Raw genomic sequence first — 15274 nt, 5'->3', positions numbered from 1 at the left:
CCGGGCTGGGAGAGAGTGGGGCGGCTGGAGACCGGGCTGGGAGAGAGTGGGGCGGCTGGAGACAGGGCTGCGACCAGAGGTCTCCTGCCTTCTAACCCAGTCCAGCGGGGCCCTGGACCCTAATCCTCCTACTCAGGGTTGGAAGGCATCTGTGTGCCTGGAAGGGCCAGAGGCCAGAAGCGTCCCTCCGGCATACATGTCAGGAAACTCTGGAGCGCTGTGGGACCAGGGAAACACCCTCATTTCAACAGGGGATCTTATCTCACTGTTTAAAAATATTAAAAACAGGCCAGGCACAGTGGCTCATGCCTGTAACCCCAGCACTTTGGAAGGCCGAGGTAAGAAGACCGCTTGAGCCCAGACCAGTGTGAGCAACACGGCAAGACCCCATCTCTACATAAAAGTTTTAAACGATTAGCCTGGGGTGGTGGCAGGCGCCTGTGGTCCCAGCTACTCAGGAGGATCGCTTGAGCCCAGGAGCTCGAGACTGCAGTGAGCCAGGATCATGCCACTAACTGCATGTCAGCCCAGTTGACAGAGAGAGACTCCATCTCAAAAAACAAATGAACAAAAACACCCCTAAAATCAAATGTCAAAGCAAAAAACACTCATGACAGCGTTGGGTTGAGAACCCCCGCCCACCAGAGGACAGGCATGCACTCACCCGTCTCGGTAGGTCTGCCCCATGCAGGCGAAGGCCTCCAGGCCAAACCAGGTGCCGTAGGTGAAGCAAACCCCCCAGGAGCTAGAGGGAAACAGGGACAGCCTCAGCCCTTCCATCCTGTTCACAGCCGGGGTGTGAAACAACAGGCATTCTGCAACAATTACCCATGCCCCAGCCAGCCCACCAACTCCAGTGCCTCAGGCATTAAGGCCATGGAAGACAGCAGCTCTGTCTGCTGGACCCACCAGCCAGCCAGATACCTAAGAGCAAGCAGAAGGGGTGGAGGGGAACAGCCACGCTCAGCCCACAGCGTGCTCCCAGCAGCCTGGCCGTGCCCAGCAACGTACTGAGCAACTTTCACCAGGGCAAAGGCCAGGCATGCCACAAAGGAATGAGGTCCCCCAGAAGTCACAGGCTGGCAGCTCACTTCCAGAAACTTCTGGTGCAGCACCAACATACAACCCAACATTTATGAATGCAGTGTTTGACAGCAGAAACTTCCGGATTCCATGCATGTCCGCACTCACGGGCGGAGCTCACTCACCCTTCCCAGGAGCCATCGGCCCTCTGCTGCCGCCGACAGAACTCTAAGCCCTGCGTGAGGGTCTCCCTGGAACACAAGAGATTGGTCCAGTGAACATTCCGGTAAAACGGCAGTTTATCCCAATTCCACCCATTCCAGGGTCTCAAAAGAATGAGCATGGTCTCCCTTAAAAACCACATAAAAATAAACAGTTTACACAGACCTATGAGGGTTTTAAAAAGAAGCAACTACAGGACACCAGAGCGGGAAGCAGATCGGCAGAGTCTGAGAAAGGGACGTGAGGGGAAAGCAAGGCCTCGGGAAGGCCCTGCAGACACAGCTGCAGACACAGCTGCAGACACAGCTGCAGACACAGCTGCAGACACAGCTGCAAACAGGAGCAGCATCACTGAGATCCAGTGACCCAGGCAGGAGCAAACCAAAAAAAGTGAACTAAATAAAAACAGGAAAAAATCAATTAGAGAGAAAACAATAGATTTAGAAGACGAAGAAGACCCATCCTAAATCTAACTGATATTTCCAAAAAATAACCGGTTCTCTGAAAAGGCGGGAGTGCAGTGTCTACTCCAGTGTCACCCTGTGGGACGTGAGACTTGCCTCTAACCAGCAGATCTCGGCAGGGGTGATGGGTGTCGGTCCTGGGACCGAGGTCTGCGTTACTGCACATGGTGCTAGCAGACTCCCTCTACCAACTCCTCCTTCTCGCTTTTGGGAAGACGCCATCCAGAGAGGCCCCTGCAGCAAGCAGCCGTCGGTAGCCTCCAGCTGAGAAATGGGATCGTGCCGAGGACCCTGTGTGCTCAGAGGCAGATCTGTCCTCACTGGAAGCTCAGCAGAGACCCCAGTCCTGGCTAACACCCTGACTGAAGCCCGGAGAGACCCTGAGGCAGAGGACGACCCGCGAGGCCACGCCTGGACTTCTGACCAACAGAAATGGTGAAGTAATCAATGTGCACTGTTCTAAGCCACTAGGTTTGTACTAATACTTGGCAACAGGTAACAAATACAAACAGTCAAAGTACAAATTAGTAATATTAGCGATAAAAGGAATGAACTACAGATATGGTGAGAAAAGAGAAGCAAATTTTATGTATTACATTTGCAAACTTAGAGAAAAATCTACAAATTAGAAAAAATTAACTTACCAAAACTGCCTCAATCAAGAAATAGAGAACCTAAACAGTACTAAAACTACTAAAAGAATGAGTCAAAATGTAAACTTTTTCCAGAAAAAAACTCTAGGCCTAGGAATTTTATAAATGAATGCTACTAAATTATCAGATACACTCATTCTAATCTCACACAAACTCTTTCAGAGAATAGACATAGGAGGAACACTCTCTAGTTCGTTCTAGGAACCCAGAGAAATAAGATACGGAAAAGTGAAAATTTCAGGCTCACTCATGAACACAGACACAGAACTCTAAATTAAAACTGAGAAACTACAGCCGGGTGCAGTGGCTCACGCCTGTAATCCGAGCACTTTGGGAGGCCGAGGCGGGCAGATCATGAGGTCAGAAGATCGAGACCATCCTGGCTAACATGGTGAAACCCCATCTCTACTAAAAATACAGAAAATTAGCTGGGCGTGGTGGCGGGCGCCTGTAGTCCCAGCATGGAAAGAGACTCAGGAATCTTAAATGCTTATTACCAAGTGAAAGAGGTCAGTCTGAAAAGGCAAAACTATGGAGACAGTAAAAATATCAATGTTTGCTACTAAGGGGTTCCGGAGGCAGGGACAGCGCAGAGGACTCTGGGGCAGTGAAATCCCATGGGGGTTCAGAGGCGGGAACAGCACAGAGGACACTGGGGCAGTGAAATCCTGTGGGGGTTCCGGAGGTGGGGACAGCGCAGAGGACTCTGGGGCAGTGAAATCCCGTGGGGGTTCCGGAGGCGGGGACAGCGCAGAGGACTCTGGGGCAGTGAAATCCCGTGGGGGTTCCGGAGGCGGGGACAGCGCAGAGGACACTGGGGCAGTGAAATCCCATGGGGGTTCCGGAGGCGGGGACAGCGCAGAGGACTCTGGGGCAGTGAAATCCCGTGGGAGTTCCGGAGGCGGGGACAGCGCAGAGGACACTGGGGCAGTGAAATCCTGTGGGGGTTCCGGAGGTGGGGACAGCGCAGAGGACTCTGGGGCAGTGAAATCCCGTGGGGGTTCCGGAGGCGGGGACAGCGCAGAGGACTCTGGGGCAGTGAAATCCCGTGGGGGTTCCGGAGGCGGGGACAGCGCAGAGGACTCTGGGGCAGTGAAATCCTGTGGGGGTTCTGGAGGTGGGGATAGCGCAGAGGACTCTGGGGCAGTGAAATCCCATGGGGGTTCCGGAGGCGGGGACAGTGCAGAGGACACTGGGGCAGTGAAATCCTGTGGGGGTTCTGGAGGCGGGGACAGCACAGAGGACTCTGGGGCAGTGAATTTCAGTGAAATCCTGTGGGGGTTCTGGAGGCGGGGACAGTGCAGAGGACTCTGGGGCAGTGAAATCCTGTGGGGGTTCTGGAGGCGGGGACAGCACAGAGGACTCTGGGGCAGTGAATTTCAGTGAAATCCTGTGGGGGTTCCGGAGGTGGGGACAGCACAGAGGACACTGGGGCAGTGAAATCCCGTGGAGGTTCCGGAGGTGGGGACAGTGCAGAGGACACTGGGGCAGTGAAATCCTGTGGGGGTTCCAGAGGCGGGGACAGCACAGAGGACTCTGGGGCAGTGAAATCCTGTGGGGGTTCCGGAGGCGGGGACAGCACAGAGGACTCTGGGGCAGTGAAATCCTGTGGGGGTTCCGGAGGTGGGGACAGCACAGAGGACACTGGGGCAGTGAAATCCCGTGGGGGTTGAGAGGTGGGGACAGCACAGAGGACTCTGGGGCAGTGAAATCCTGTGGGGGTTCCGGAGGCGGGGACAGCACAGAGGACTCTGGGGCAGTGAAATCCTGTGGGGGTTCCAGAGGCGGGGACAACACAGAGGACACTGGGGCAGTGAAATCCTGTGGGGGTTGAGAGGTGGGGACAGCACAGAGGACTCTGGGGCAGTGAAATCCTGTGGGGGTTCCGGAGGCGGGGACAGCGCAGAGGACTCTGGGGCAGTGAGATCCTGTGGGGGTTCCGGAGGTGGGGACAGTGCAGAGGACTCTGGGGCAGTGAGATCCTGTGGGGGTTCCGGAGGCGGGGACAGTGCAGAGGACTCTGGGGCAGTGAATTCCTGTGGGGGTTCAGAGGTGGGGACAGTGCAGAGGACTCTGGGGCAGTGAAATCCTGTGTGACACTGCAGTGGTGGGCACATGCATCACACATCTGTGAAACCACAGAATGAACAACATGAAGAGGAACTTGAATGTAAACAATGGACTCTGGACGATATTAATTTATGAATGTTGACTCATCAACTGTAGCAAATGCACCACTTTAATGCAAGATGTTAATATTAGGGGAAACTTGGTGGAAGGTGTGAGGCGTTAGTGGCTTTATGGGAACACTGCATCTTCCACTCAAATTTTCTATAAATTTAAAGCTGCTATAAAAGATAAACTGCATACATTTTTTTTAAAGTTTAGCAAAATTATCTAGCTATGAGATCAGTATCAAAATCAACAGCATAAGAATCTAAGAGTCCACAGTGATAATAAATAAGTAAATAAACAGAGGCAAACGAAAGGCTTTTGTAAGAACACCAACTAATACATATGGAAGGAATGACAATTTGTAAGCATTACGCAAATAATTGATTCAGGCAAGAATCATCATCAAATGCTAACACTAACAGGTCTAAGTTTGATGAGAAATAGGACATTTACATAGTCTACAACTGTCTCCCCACAAAGAAACAGAAAGCAACTTCATAGCTGAGAAACTAAGTACAGTGGTCATCACCTTAATCAAGGGATCAAAGCTGCTGTGTGCTTCCTGGCAAGGTGCAGGAGAAGGCCCCATTTCTTCTGCAATGTTCCTGACAAAAATGTACAACTTCATAATCTGAATCTAATCGCGAGACACCAAAAAACAAAACACTGAGGATATTCTACAAAATAACTTGAACAATTCAAAAATGACAAAGTCATCAAACACAAGGAAAGATTAAGGAATTATTCCAAGTTAAAAGGGTGTCCATGTGATAACTAAATGCAACCAACATGCACAGTGAGAAGGGTAAGGAAAACAGAAAAAGAAAACAAAAATAAAAACAAACAAATGCAACCCATGATGTTGGATTAAAGCTCGAGGAAAAATTTTGCCACAAAGGACATTATTGGAACAATTAGGCCGGCAGATTAGTATTTCATCAACATTAACATTCTGACTTACACTTGCACAAAAGAATATACCTGCTAAGAAATACTCAGGCAGTTAGGGGCACATCCTATCTGCAACTTCCTCTCCAATGGTTCAAGAAAGAATGTGCCTGGATCATGTGGGAGGACAAGTAATGAAGCCCTCAGGGTAGACAGAGCCTGGATCATATGGGAGGACAGGTAACGAAGCCCTCAGGGTACAGGGCCACCCACTAAGGAATCCTAGTCAGAGTAAACAGGAGTACTTTTCACTATTTTTCTAACTTTTTTATACCTTTGTGAATTTAGGGGAGAATTTAAGTCTGTGTAGTAAAATAGAATATTCCATATAAATAGTGTTAAAGTAACTGGCGACTCCAAATTGTATCTCAAAAACTCTCCAGGTAAGTTTAAAATCTTTTTTTTTTTTGAGACGAAGTCTCGTACTCTCACCCAGGCTGTAGTGCAATGGCGCCATCTTGGCCTCCCAGGTTCATGCCATTCTCCTGCCTCAGCCTCCTGAGTAGCTGGGACTACAGGTGCCCGCCATCATGCCCAGCTAATTTTTGTATTTTTAGTAGAGACGGGGTTTCACTGTGTTAGCCAGGATGGTCTCGATCTCCTGACCTTGTGATCTGCCCTCCTTGGCCTCCCAAAGTGCTGGGATTACAGGCGTGAGCCACCAAGCCCAGCAAGTTTAAAATCTTAACATAAAAATCAGACTAATATATTTAACCATTTAAAAGTTAAAAACGTATATTCAAATTCCCTAAAGAGATAAAAAGAACAAAGAAATTGAGGGGAAAATATCTGTAACATAATACACAAATACTTATTGTGCTTAAAAATGAAAGAAAAATCATCCTAGTGAAAATTTTTTAAATGGCTGGATGTGGTGGCTCACTCTGTAATCCCAGCATTTGGGGAGGCCGAGGTGGGAGGATTGCTTGAGCCCAGAAGTTCCAGACCAGACTGAGCAACACAGCTAGACCCCATCTCTACAAAACATTTAAAAAATTACCCAGGGGTGATGGTATGCACCTGTAGCTACTCACGAGGCTGAGGTGGGAGGATTGCTCGAGCCCAGGAGTTTGAGGCTGTGGTGAGCCATGATTTCACCACTGCGCTCCATCCAGCCTGGGTAAAAGAGTGAGACCCTGTTTCAAACAAATAAACAAAAAAAGAATGTTCTAGCTTGGAAGTCACCAAACAAATGCAGAGGAAGCCCGTGACAAAGTCACCATTGCTCCCCTGCGTGCCACATCCAGGACTCATCGTTCTACACAGTGACTACAGCTGACGCGCTTCCCTGCGGCATCTCACACAATCCCACCGCTCTGCGAGGCTGTACTCTTGCCCACCCAGGCAGGGAGAGAGATGAGCAGAGAAGAGAAGTCACCAGGCCAGGTCAGACAGCCAGAAGGGGCAGGGATGGGGGCTGACCCAGACAGGTGGACCCCAAGCCATGTGGCTCTAGGGAATAATAATGGTCATGAATAAATATTTAACAAGAAAATACCAGTTAAGGTTAAAATGGGGAAAAGCTAAAAAAAAAAAAAAAAAGAAAAAAGAAAACTGAAAAATAACCCAGGAGCTACTGAGTAAAATGACACAACACCTGTGTCATTACTGCTCGTGCTGGAGGAGCACGCTCAGTGGTGGGGCTTTTAGAAACCTCACCAGGCACAAAGTGGGCCAGGCATGAAAGGGGCAGCAAGCCACCATGGAAATGTGGAGACCAAACAGCAACAGCAGATTCTCCTTCAGGGCGAGGAGGGCGACGTAGCTGCCGCTTCACACTTCTCTGTATTTTGCAAGTCTTGTTTGCAAAGAACCTGCTTTACTTTTATTACAGTGATTTTTAAAAGAGGATCTGTTTTTTAAAAGGCCAATTTTCTAAATGTGGCTGAGGACAACTCGCACCCACTTCACGCTGCACAGCAGACATGGCCAAGGGCCATGCCAGGCTAACAGAAGACCCTGAACACGGTGCCCTCCTAGCTGTACCTGTGAAGCACAAGAAAACCCCTGCACCATCCACGGCTTCCAAAAAACCCACACAAGAACATTCTTAGATTGTAAATGAAGCAGCATACTCCCACACAACCCGTGGGCCAGAGAAGAACAGTAGAAACAGAAAACACTTTGAGCATCTGTGCTACCGCAGCGAGCACCAGAAAACACTTCAAACTGAATGATATATCAAAACTCATTTATAGCCTTAAGTGCGTGTTTCAATAAAAGCCTGAACATCAAATATCTAAGTATTCAAGAAAAATAAAGGAGAAAGAAAATAACAAAGGCTGATGTGGTGGCTCACACCTATAATCCCAGCACTTTGGGAGTCCAAGGAAGGCGGATCACCTGAGGTCAGGAGTTCAAGACTAACTTGGCCAACACGATAAAACCCTGTCTCTAATAAAAATACCAAAATATTGGCCAGGCATCGTGGCGAGCACCTGTAGTCCCAGCTACTCGGGAGGCTGAGGCAGGAGAATCGCTTGAACCCAGGAGACGGAGGTTGCAGTGAACTGAGATCACGCCACTGCTGTCCAACCTGAGCAACAGAGCAAGACTCCTTCTCAAAAAAATTAAGAAAGAAAGGGCCGGGCGCGGTGGCTCATGCCTGTAATCCCAGCACTTTGGGAGGCCGAGACGGGCGGATCACAAGGTCAGGAGATCGAGACCATCCTGGCTAACCCCATGAAACCCCGTCTCTACTAAAAAATACAAAAAAAACTAGCCGGGCGAAGTGGCGGGCGCCTGCAGTCCCAGCTACTCGGGAGGCTGAGGCAGGAGAATGGCGTAAACCTGGGAGGCAGAGCTTGCAGTGAGCTGAGATCCGGCCACTGCACTCCAGCCTGGGTGACAGAGCGAGACTCCGTCTCAAAAAAAAAAGAAAGAAAATAACAACGAATAGAAACTGATGAAACCAAAAATAAAGTCTCTTTGAAAACAGAATCAAAGACTAAGATGGTTTTTTTCAAAAGATCAGTGTAAGATTCTCAGAAGGAAGAGGAGGACGTCAGCGTTGAGCTCAGAGCCATCCAAGAGGACACTGAGCAAGTTTGCACGAATCAGTATAAAGCCAAGTGGAAATGGGAAGACTCCCCAGACTGATACAAAAATGGAAAATCTGCTCAGTCCTATAAACTATTAAAGAAATTACACCGTACTCCAGCCTGAGTGACAGAGTTAGACCCCATCTCAAAAAAAAAAAAAAAAAGAAAAAAGGAAAGAAATTGAACTTCTAATTTAAAACCTTTCCTCAAAGAAAACTCCAGGCCCAACTGGCATTTCCGGTAATTTTCCCCAAACATTTAAGGCAGAAATATTAAGAATACTACACAAATTCTTCTAAAGAGTATTTTAAAAAACACTTTCCAACTGCTTTCCTGAGTCCAGCATCATCTTAACAGGAAAACCTGACAAAAACATTATAAAGAAAAAAAAATTATAGACCACTGTCTCTTGTAACCAGAGTTGTTAAAATCCTAACAAAATATTCTTCAAATTGAATCTAGCGATATATAAAAAGGACAATGCATCACGACCAAGGTGAGTCTACACCAGGTTTAACAAAAGTAAAAAAAAGGAATCGTAACAGGATAAAAAAAGAACCTACAAAAACCACATACTCTATAACGTACCCTCTAACATAGCAATGCCACTCCTAGGTATGTGACCATGAGAAATGGGTACCCGGGTGCCCCCAAAAGATAAGTACAAGAGTGTTCACAGTAGACGCTTCATCATAACCCAGACTGAAATCTTCCTGGGTGCTGACAACAGGCAGCTGCACAGCGCGGCATCGGCGCTCAACCGAAGGCCGGAGGGACAGAGCGCTGCTGTGACCCAAGCCACCTGGCCAACCACACGCAGGAGAGCAGAAGGCAACACGAATTCCACACCTCAGGAGTCCACCCAGACAAGGTTCAAAGCGAGCAACAGGAGCCCACGACCTGGCAGGCATGTGGGCGCCCCCTCACGGGGCGAGCTGAGGGATCTGGTGGCGTCACTATGTCTAATGTTGGCACCAGCGCCTGTTCACTTCAGGAAGATCAACCTGTACACTTTTCTGAATACTGGCTACCCTCCAATAGGAAAGGTTACTTAAAAACCGCTACTGGGACACAGGTGGAGTTAGGTATGTAATGTCTTTTTAACATTATTAAAAGAGAGAGAGAAAATCCATTTGTGTGTTATAAGAGCCCCTAAGAGATATTTTCATGCTTCAGGGCATATGACTGGATTCTACAACATCCGAAGTCTCTTGCACGTTTCCATGAGTTTTGTTTCTGAGATGGGCCGCCAGGGCCCTGTGTTAGAGAATGATGCATCTGGGTTGTGGCCCCCGACCTGGCAGCCCCCACACTGAGTGGCAGAGCATCCTGGGCTGAGGCCCTCCTTACCTGATCTCTGCTGCCCTGTGGTCCGGGAAATGCTTGTGGAAATACTTAAGCGCCTGCATCACGGCGGAGGTGCACTCCACATACGTGTAGTCAATCATGATGTCCCCTGGGAATGGGAGGGAACAACCAAGGTGTTGAGTTTCACCCTGGCTGCCCAGGCCAAATCCCAGGCCTGGACCCTGCCTCCCTGACCAACCTCCAGAGCAAACACTGGCCGGCCCAGGACACACACCTGTGCTACGTGAGAGCGAAGATGAGGGGAACACAGCAGAAAGCTGTGACCCCACCCCAAAAAGCCACGTGTGATGGGAGGGGACCAGAAAGGGGGGTATATGTGAGGTGCCCAGAGGTGGACCAGGGGTGAGATCCTCCCCCAAGACCAGTACAGTGGCAACCACGCACACACAGCAGCCTACCGCCCATGGCATGGGTCCCCTCAGTCCCCAACACCTCCCTGCAGGTGCTCTGGACACACAGCAGCGCCCCCAGAACACAGCCCTGTGGACTGAGCGGGAACCAGCCCAGGCTGTGGATCTCACCGGAACCCTCCACCGACCCCTATGTCTGACCTGATGCCCTCCTATCCACAACACAAGGATCCTGCCACCCCCCGGGATGGAGGAGCACAGAACGGCCTGGGCTGAGGGAGGGTTCCAGACAGATCTGCTGGTGAACCTGGGCCTTGCAGCCTTGGGCAAGGGGGAAAAGCTGGTCCCCGGGTTTGTGCACCACAGCACTGGCCAACCCCAGGTTTGTGTGCCACGGCGCTGGCCGGCCTTGGGTTTGTGTGCCACGGCGCTGGCCGGCCTTGGGTTTGGGTGCCACAGCGCTGGCCAACCCTGGGTTTGTGTGCCACAGCACTGGCCGACCACTCACCGAAGACCTCCGAGGGGTTCAGCAGCTCCAGCAAGTGCCCCCCACGCTTGGTCTCATAGGTGGCGAACCCTCCGTCGGGATTCCTCATGCTCAGCAGCTGAAATCACACAGCACCCGAGAACTCACCCACGTCCTGAGACACACAGGCACCCAGGCCACAGCGGAACTCTCTAGAGGCAACACTAGGGCTGACAACCGATGGGGCAGGAGCAGAGGGTGGAGACCCGATTTCCACGTTAACCGAGCCCTTGGGTGCCCCAAGCAGTAGCTGCAACCTCAGCCATCAGGGCCTCCGTGCACACCCACCAGGGAATATGCCCCCACACGTGCCATGACTTAGAAACCAAGTGTGTGCTGCCAGATTAGGGCAGGGTCTCCACTGGGAAACATACACAAAAGCCAGATGTGCTGAAAGGATGTGGCACCAGAACCAACAAATTCCTTCTTCAGACACCCCGCGGAAACCACCAGACAGAAAACTTGCGGGCCACACCGGCTCCTGCAAGCATCAGTGGTTGGGCTGGACACCAGCTCCGCAGTGCAGGGCCCTGTGCACACAGCCCAGCAAGGCCCCTAGGGGTCCAGCCAGAGCTCACAGTTCTCCACATATAGACGCTGTCCAAGGACAAGCTCCTACGGCCCGGCCAGAGCGTGTGCTGGGCCGGAGCCCACGGGAGTGGAAGTAAGCACGCAGCTCTCTGCGGGACACGATGTATGGACAGGGCTGCTGGGACCACAGCCTTACCACAGCCACAGCATCGCAGAGCCGCTCTCGGGGGATGTGCTCGGTGACATAGGGACACTTCTCCTGCAGGAGCAGCACAGCCTTCAAGGCCTCAGCCGTGCAGTCAGCAACGATCCAGCCGCAGTCCAGCGTGCTGAAGGAGAAGCCACCCTGCAGAGCACAAGCCGTGACCCCAGGTTGGGGGTGTCCACACCCCAGTTCTCAGACCCACCCCACAGCCGCACGCATCCGTCCCCACCACAGAGCACCCGGTCAGGGCAGGGGCCCATCCACCAAAGGTGTGTGTATAGCCAGGGCCCCAAGCTGGGTACATCCAGACAGACCTCCAGCTTCCAGCATAGGGACCCTCAGGGGTGCAGCTCACACCCTCAACACCTTCAGATCTCACGACAGATAGGATGGGGCCCAGGTGACCCCCACCCCATCGTAAACAGGCAGCAGCAGCTGTGTCCATGCCTAACTTCACAGCCTGCACCTGTGGTCACAGCCCACCCGGGCCCTGAGGTCTGCTTCTTCCCTCTCCTTCCCCGGACGCCCTGACTACACTTCGGCTGTCCTTCCGAAGCCTGCGTGTGCCGTGACCACCTGAACCGCTCTGAGGCACAGCCACGTGTGCAAGCCAACTGTGCCCCATGTGCCAGGCAGCTCAGCAACATGAGGCATGGGCCCCCACGCCAGGCGTCTACCACAGCAGGACACCCAGAGACGCCAAAGGAAGAGCCCCCTTCAGACGGAAGGACCCACCCTGCGGAGGGCGGCCTCCCCTTGGGGACGGGGCAGGGATGGGGCTGGCTTCCGCATACCTTGCGCATCTGGCGGTAGTACTTCTGGTAGTCGGGAGGGTTATCTGGGACCTGGGCAGCACCGAGGGTAAATGTGGAAGCAGAGAACATGTCACCACGGGACATCCCCATCTGGGACATCACTGAGTCAGACTGGGCAGGACCGGAGAGGCAGGACGTGCCCGGGAGCTTACTCTGCCGGCCATAGCCATCATGGTGCTGCGAGGCACCCGAGGGCCCGCACCTGTTCAGCTCACCACCCACGGCTGCTGAGAAATGTGACTGGCCATCGAGGGCTGAAACCAGCCCAGATGGGAGGCACCTGACTCCCCTGTGATCTCCCCACTGGCCAGAAGGCAGGGAGGGGGCCCAGGTCTCTGCGGGTGTGCTCTGTGCCAGGGGCCCCCGCTGCCTCCTGAACAACCCCAGCTCCATGGACCTCAGCTCCTGGGCTGCCTCTCACCTCAGTGAGAAGGAAAGAGGCCTGGAGTGCAGTAGGGTTCAGTCAGCCTCCCCAAGTCCCCATCACCCAGAGCAAGTCCTCGGCAGGAGGCAGGAGGCAGGAGCAGGAGCAGGCTGCCATAGGGGCAGGCACAACAGGACCATGCCCCTCCTCTGCTTGAGCCCAAGATGGGTGCCAGCCTCGGCCACACGGAGGCCAGGAAGACCCAGAAGCCCTGCAGAAGAACGTCCTGGTGAGAGGTGAAGGGTGGGAGATGGCGCTGGGGGGCAGTGGTTCCAGGCAGAGGGACACTGGTTGAGGCATGGGAGACATGGGAGGTTGGGGTGCATACATGGGATGACTGTGGCTGCAGACTGGCGTGCAGACATGTGTGAGAGATACTGAGGTCAAACTAGGGGCTCGGGCAGGGTCTGTGGGCAGCTGATCTGGCAGGATGGACCGGGGCTTTCGCTGCAGTCTCAGGAGGAAAAGTCCACAGGCTGGCATCACCTCCGTGGGCAGAGGTGCTTCAGAGACACGGAGGTGCCGTGTAGGCTGTGCAGCTCAGGGTACACAGCCCCTGCCCGTGCCTGGCCCCTGCACACAGTGGCTCCAACATGAGCAGGATGCAGAAACTGCCAGCACCTCCAGCACCCTGAAGGCCTCCGAGAGCTGCCCCAGGTGAGGCCAGCCCGAGGAGGACTGGTGGGTGGAGCAGGGGCTAGGGAGGGGAGGGGAGGGGAGGGTGGGGGTGACCTGAAAAACCAGTGCAGGAAATAGGGCAGGGTGGAGGTGAGGTGGGCACTTCTGCCTGCAGGAGCTCCCGGCCCTGATCCCCCTCTTCAGCCCCCTCAGAGCCCCAGGCACTGGCCTCACCTGCGAGAGTCGCAGGAACTCGTGTGCTTTCTGCAGGCAGGACGAAAACTCGGGCCTGTGGTGCCCGCCTGCCTGGAAGAAACAGCAGGACAGAGAGGCTGAGCTGCCCCTGCACGGCCAGCACAGCTGGACTGGTTTCCCGATGGTCCTGGCCACATCCCGCCCTCACTGGGAACCAGAATCAAACTGACGGACATCTCTAGACAGTGCCAGGGTTTCTTGTTGCACTTACCTTTAAAGACAAAAAAGCCAAAGTCCATGAGATATGACTGAAGATGGAAGGGCGCAGAAGAGACCATTTATGGATGCCAGCACCCACCTGCCTGGCCAGCATCTACGCCAGGGGGTCTCCAGCACCCTGTGTGGCCCAGCCCTCAGGACTCTCCAGAAACACTTTCGGAATCCCACTGACCTCACTCCCACCAGCGTAAAAATCCACTCTTGTTTTTCTCCAGTACTGGCTGGAGAATGCCCGTAACAAGCACAAGCAGTTCCAGTTCTCTCTTTTTTTTTTTTTTTTTTTTTTTTGAGACAGAGTCTCACTCTGTCACCCAGGCTGGAGTGCAGTGGTACAATCTTGGCTCACTGCAACCTCCACCTCCCAGGTTCAAGCAATTCTCTCCCTCAGCCTCCCAACTAGCTGGGATTATAGGTGCCCACCATCACGCTCGGCTAATTTTTGTGTATTTTTAGTAGAGACGGGGTTTCACCATCTTGGCCAGGCTGGTCTTGAACTCCTGACCTTGTGATCCACCCACCTCGGCCTCCCAAAAGTGCTGGGATCACAGGCGTGAGCCACCGTGCCTGGCCAGAGCAGTTCCAGTACTAAGAAGAGCCTGGAGTCCCACTCCTGCCTGCACTCTCAGAAACAGCCTTCACCAGGCTCCCCTTCTCACACAGCCTCCAGCCCCTGCCCTCCCAAGGCCCCCGACCCAGCCCAACACCCAGGGCTGCTGGCCAAGGCCGCCCCCTCCACAGCATGACCATCTGAAGCCAGAGGCCAGAGCCCAGGTCACTGGAAATACCAAGGAGTGGCAACCGTGTGGTCAGCAGTGCTGCCCTCAGGTGAACGCGTGGGCTCACGTGCACAGGAAGGTCAGCTGAGGCTGAGAAAAGGGGAGCCACGAACCTCAAGCAGAGCTTGGATGGCGAAGGCGGTGTCCCAGATCTGTGAGCCGTTGGTGCCCTACACACAAAGGACGGTGTTACAGCAGCGGGTGCAGCCCCTCCCACTCCCAGCCACTGCCTCCAGGATCCAATGGGCACCTGAGGGCCAGGTGTGGGGGCTCCCACCCAGCCAACACTCAGCCTCAGGCTCTGAGCCCTGGGCACCCCTCATGGCTGACAAGGGCCTCAGAGAAGGCTGAGCCCTGCAGGCAGACACAGGTCGGGGAGCCTCGTGGAGCGCCCCCGTTCCTTCATGGGCCACCAGGCAGGACAGCGTCCCTCTGAGGACACTTCTAGGACTGGACGATCCGTCAGAGGCTCCAGTACCCACACACAGAGCATCCAGCTGCTCTCACCCAGTGACAGCAGCGCACCTCAGTCATGGTGACGCTTGGAAATGACCCCCATTTCTTTTTTTTTTGAGATGAAGTCTCACTCTATCGCCCAGATTGGAGAGCAGTGGTGCGATCTCAGCTCACTGCAACCTCCGCCTCCTGGGTTCACGCCATT

General features: G+C 53.1%; 1 protein-coding gene and 1 long non-coding RNA gene across 6 annotated transcripts in view; both read right to left on the bottom strand.

Annotated features, from left to right (window-relative positions):
• LSS (lanosterol synthase) overlaps positions 1-15274 on the bottom strand; it is a 36808-nt gene that overhangs the window by 5384 nt on the left and 16150 nt on the right. For 2 of the 5 annotated variants that reach the window (XM_077995292.1, XM_077995294.1), the window contains exons 12-19: positions 14727-14783; positions 13598-13669; positions 12301-12351; positions 11498-11647; positions 10753-10849; positions 9877-9982; positions 1209-1274; positions 665-745 (exon numbers count right to left, since the gene is read on the bottom strand). In XM_077995292.1, coding sequence (XP_077851418.1) covers positions 665-745; positions 1209-1274; positions 9877-9982; positions 10753-10849; positions 11498-11647; positions 12301-12351; positions 13598-13669; positions 14727-14783 — 680 coding nt within the window. Of the gene's footprint in view, positions 1-33; positions 218-664; positions 746-1208; positions 1275-9876; positions 9983-10752; positions 10850-11497; positions 11648-12300; positions 12352-13597; positions 13670-14726; positions 14784-15274 lie in introns of those variants that run through there. The other 3 variants (XM_077995293.1, XM_077995295.1, XM_028845209.2) reach the window with 2 other exon arrangements.
• LOC144339578 (uncharacterized) lies at positions 5340-8713 on the bottom strand. The gene is made up of 2 exons (XR_013414751.1): positions 8276-8713; positions 5340-5970 (listed from the first exon to the last, which is right to left on the bottom strand). It is a non-coding gene; the product is annotated as an uncharacterized LOC144339578 (long non-coding RNA).

Source organism: Macaca mulatta, chromosome 3, assembly GCF_049350105.2.
Source record: "Macaca mulatta isolate MMU2019108-1 chromosome 3, T2T-MMU8v2.0, whole genome shotgun sequence".
NCBI lineage: Eukaryota > Metazoa > Chordata > Mammalia > Primates > Cercopithecidae > Macaca > Macaca mulatta.
The sequence above is the reverse complement of the archived record's forward strand: the minus strand, read 5'-3'. Positions and strand labels throughout refer to the sequence as shown.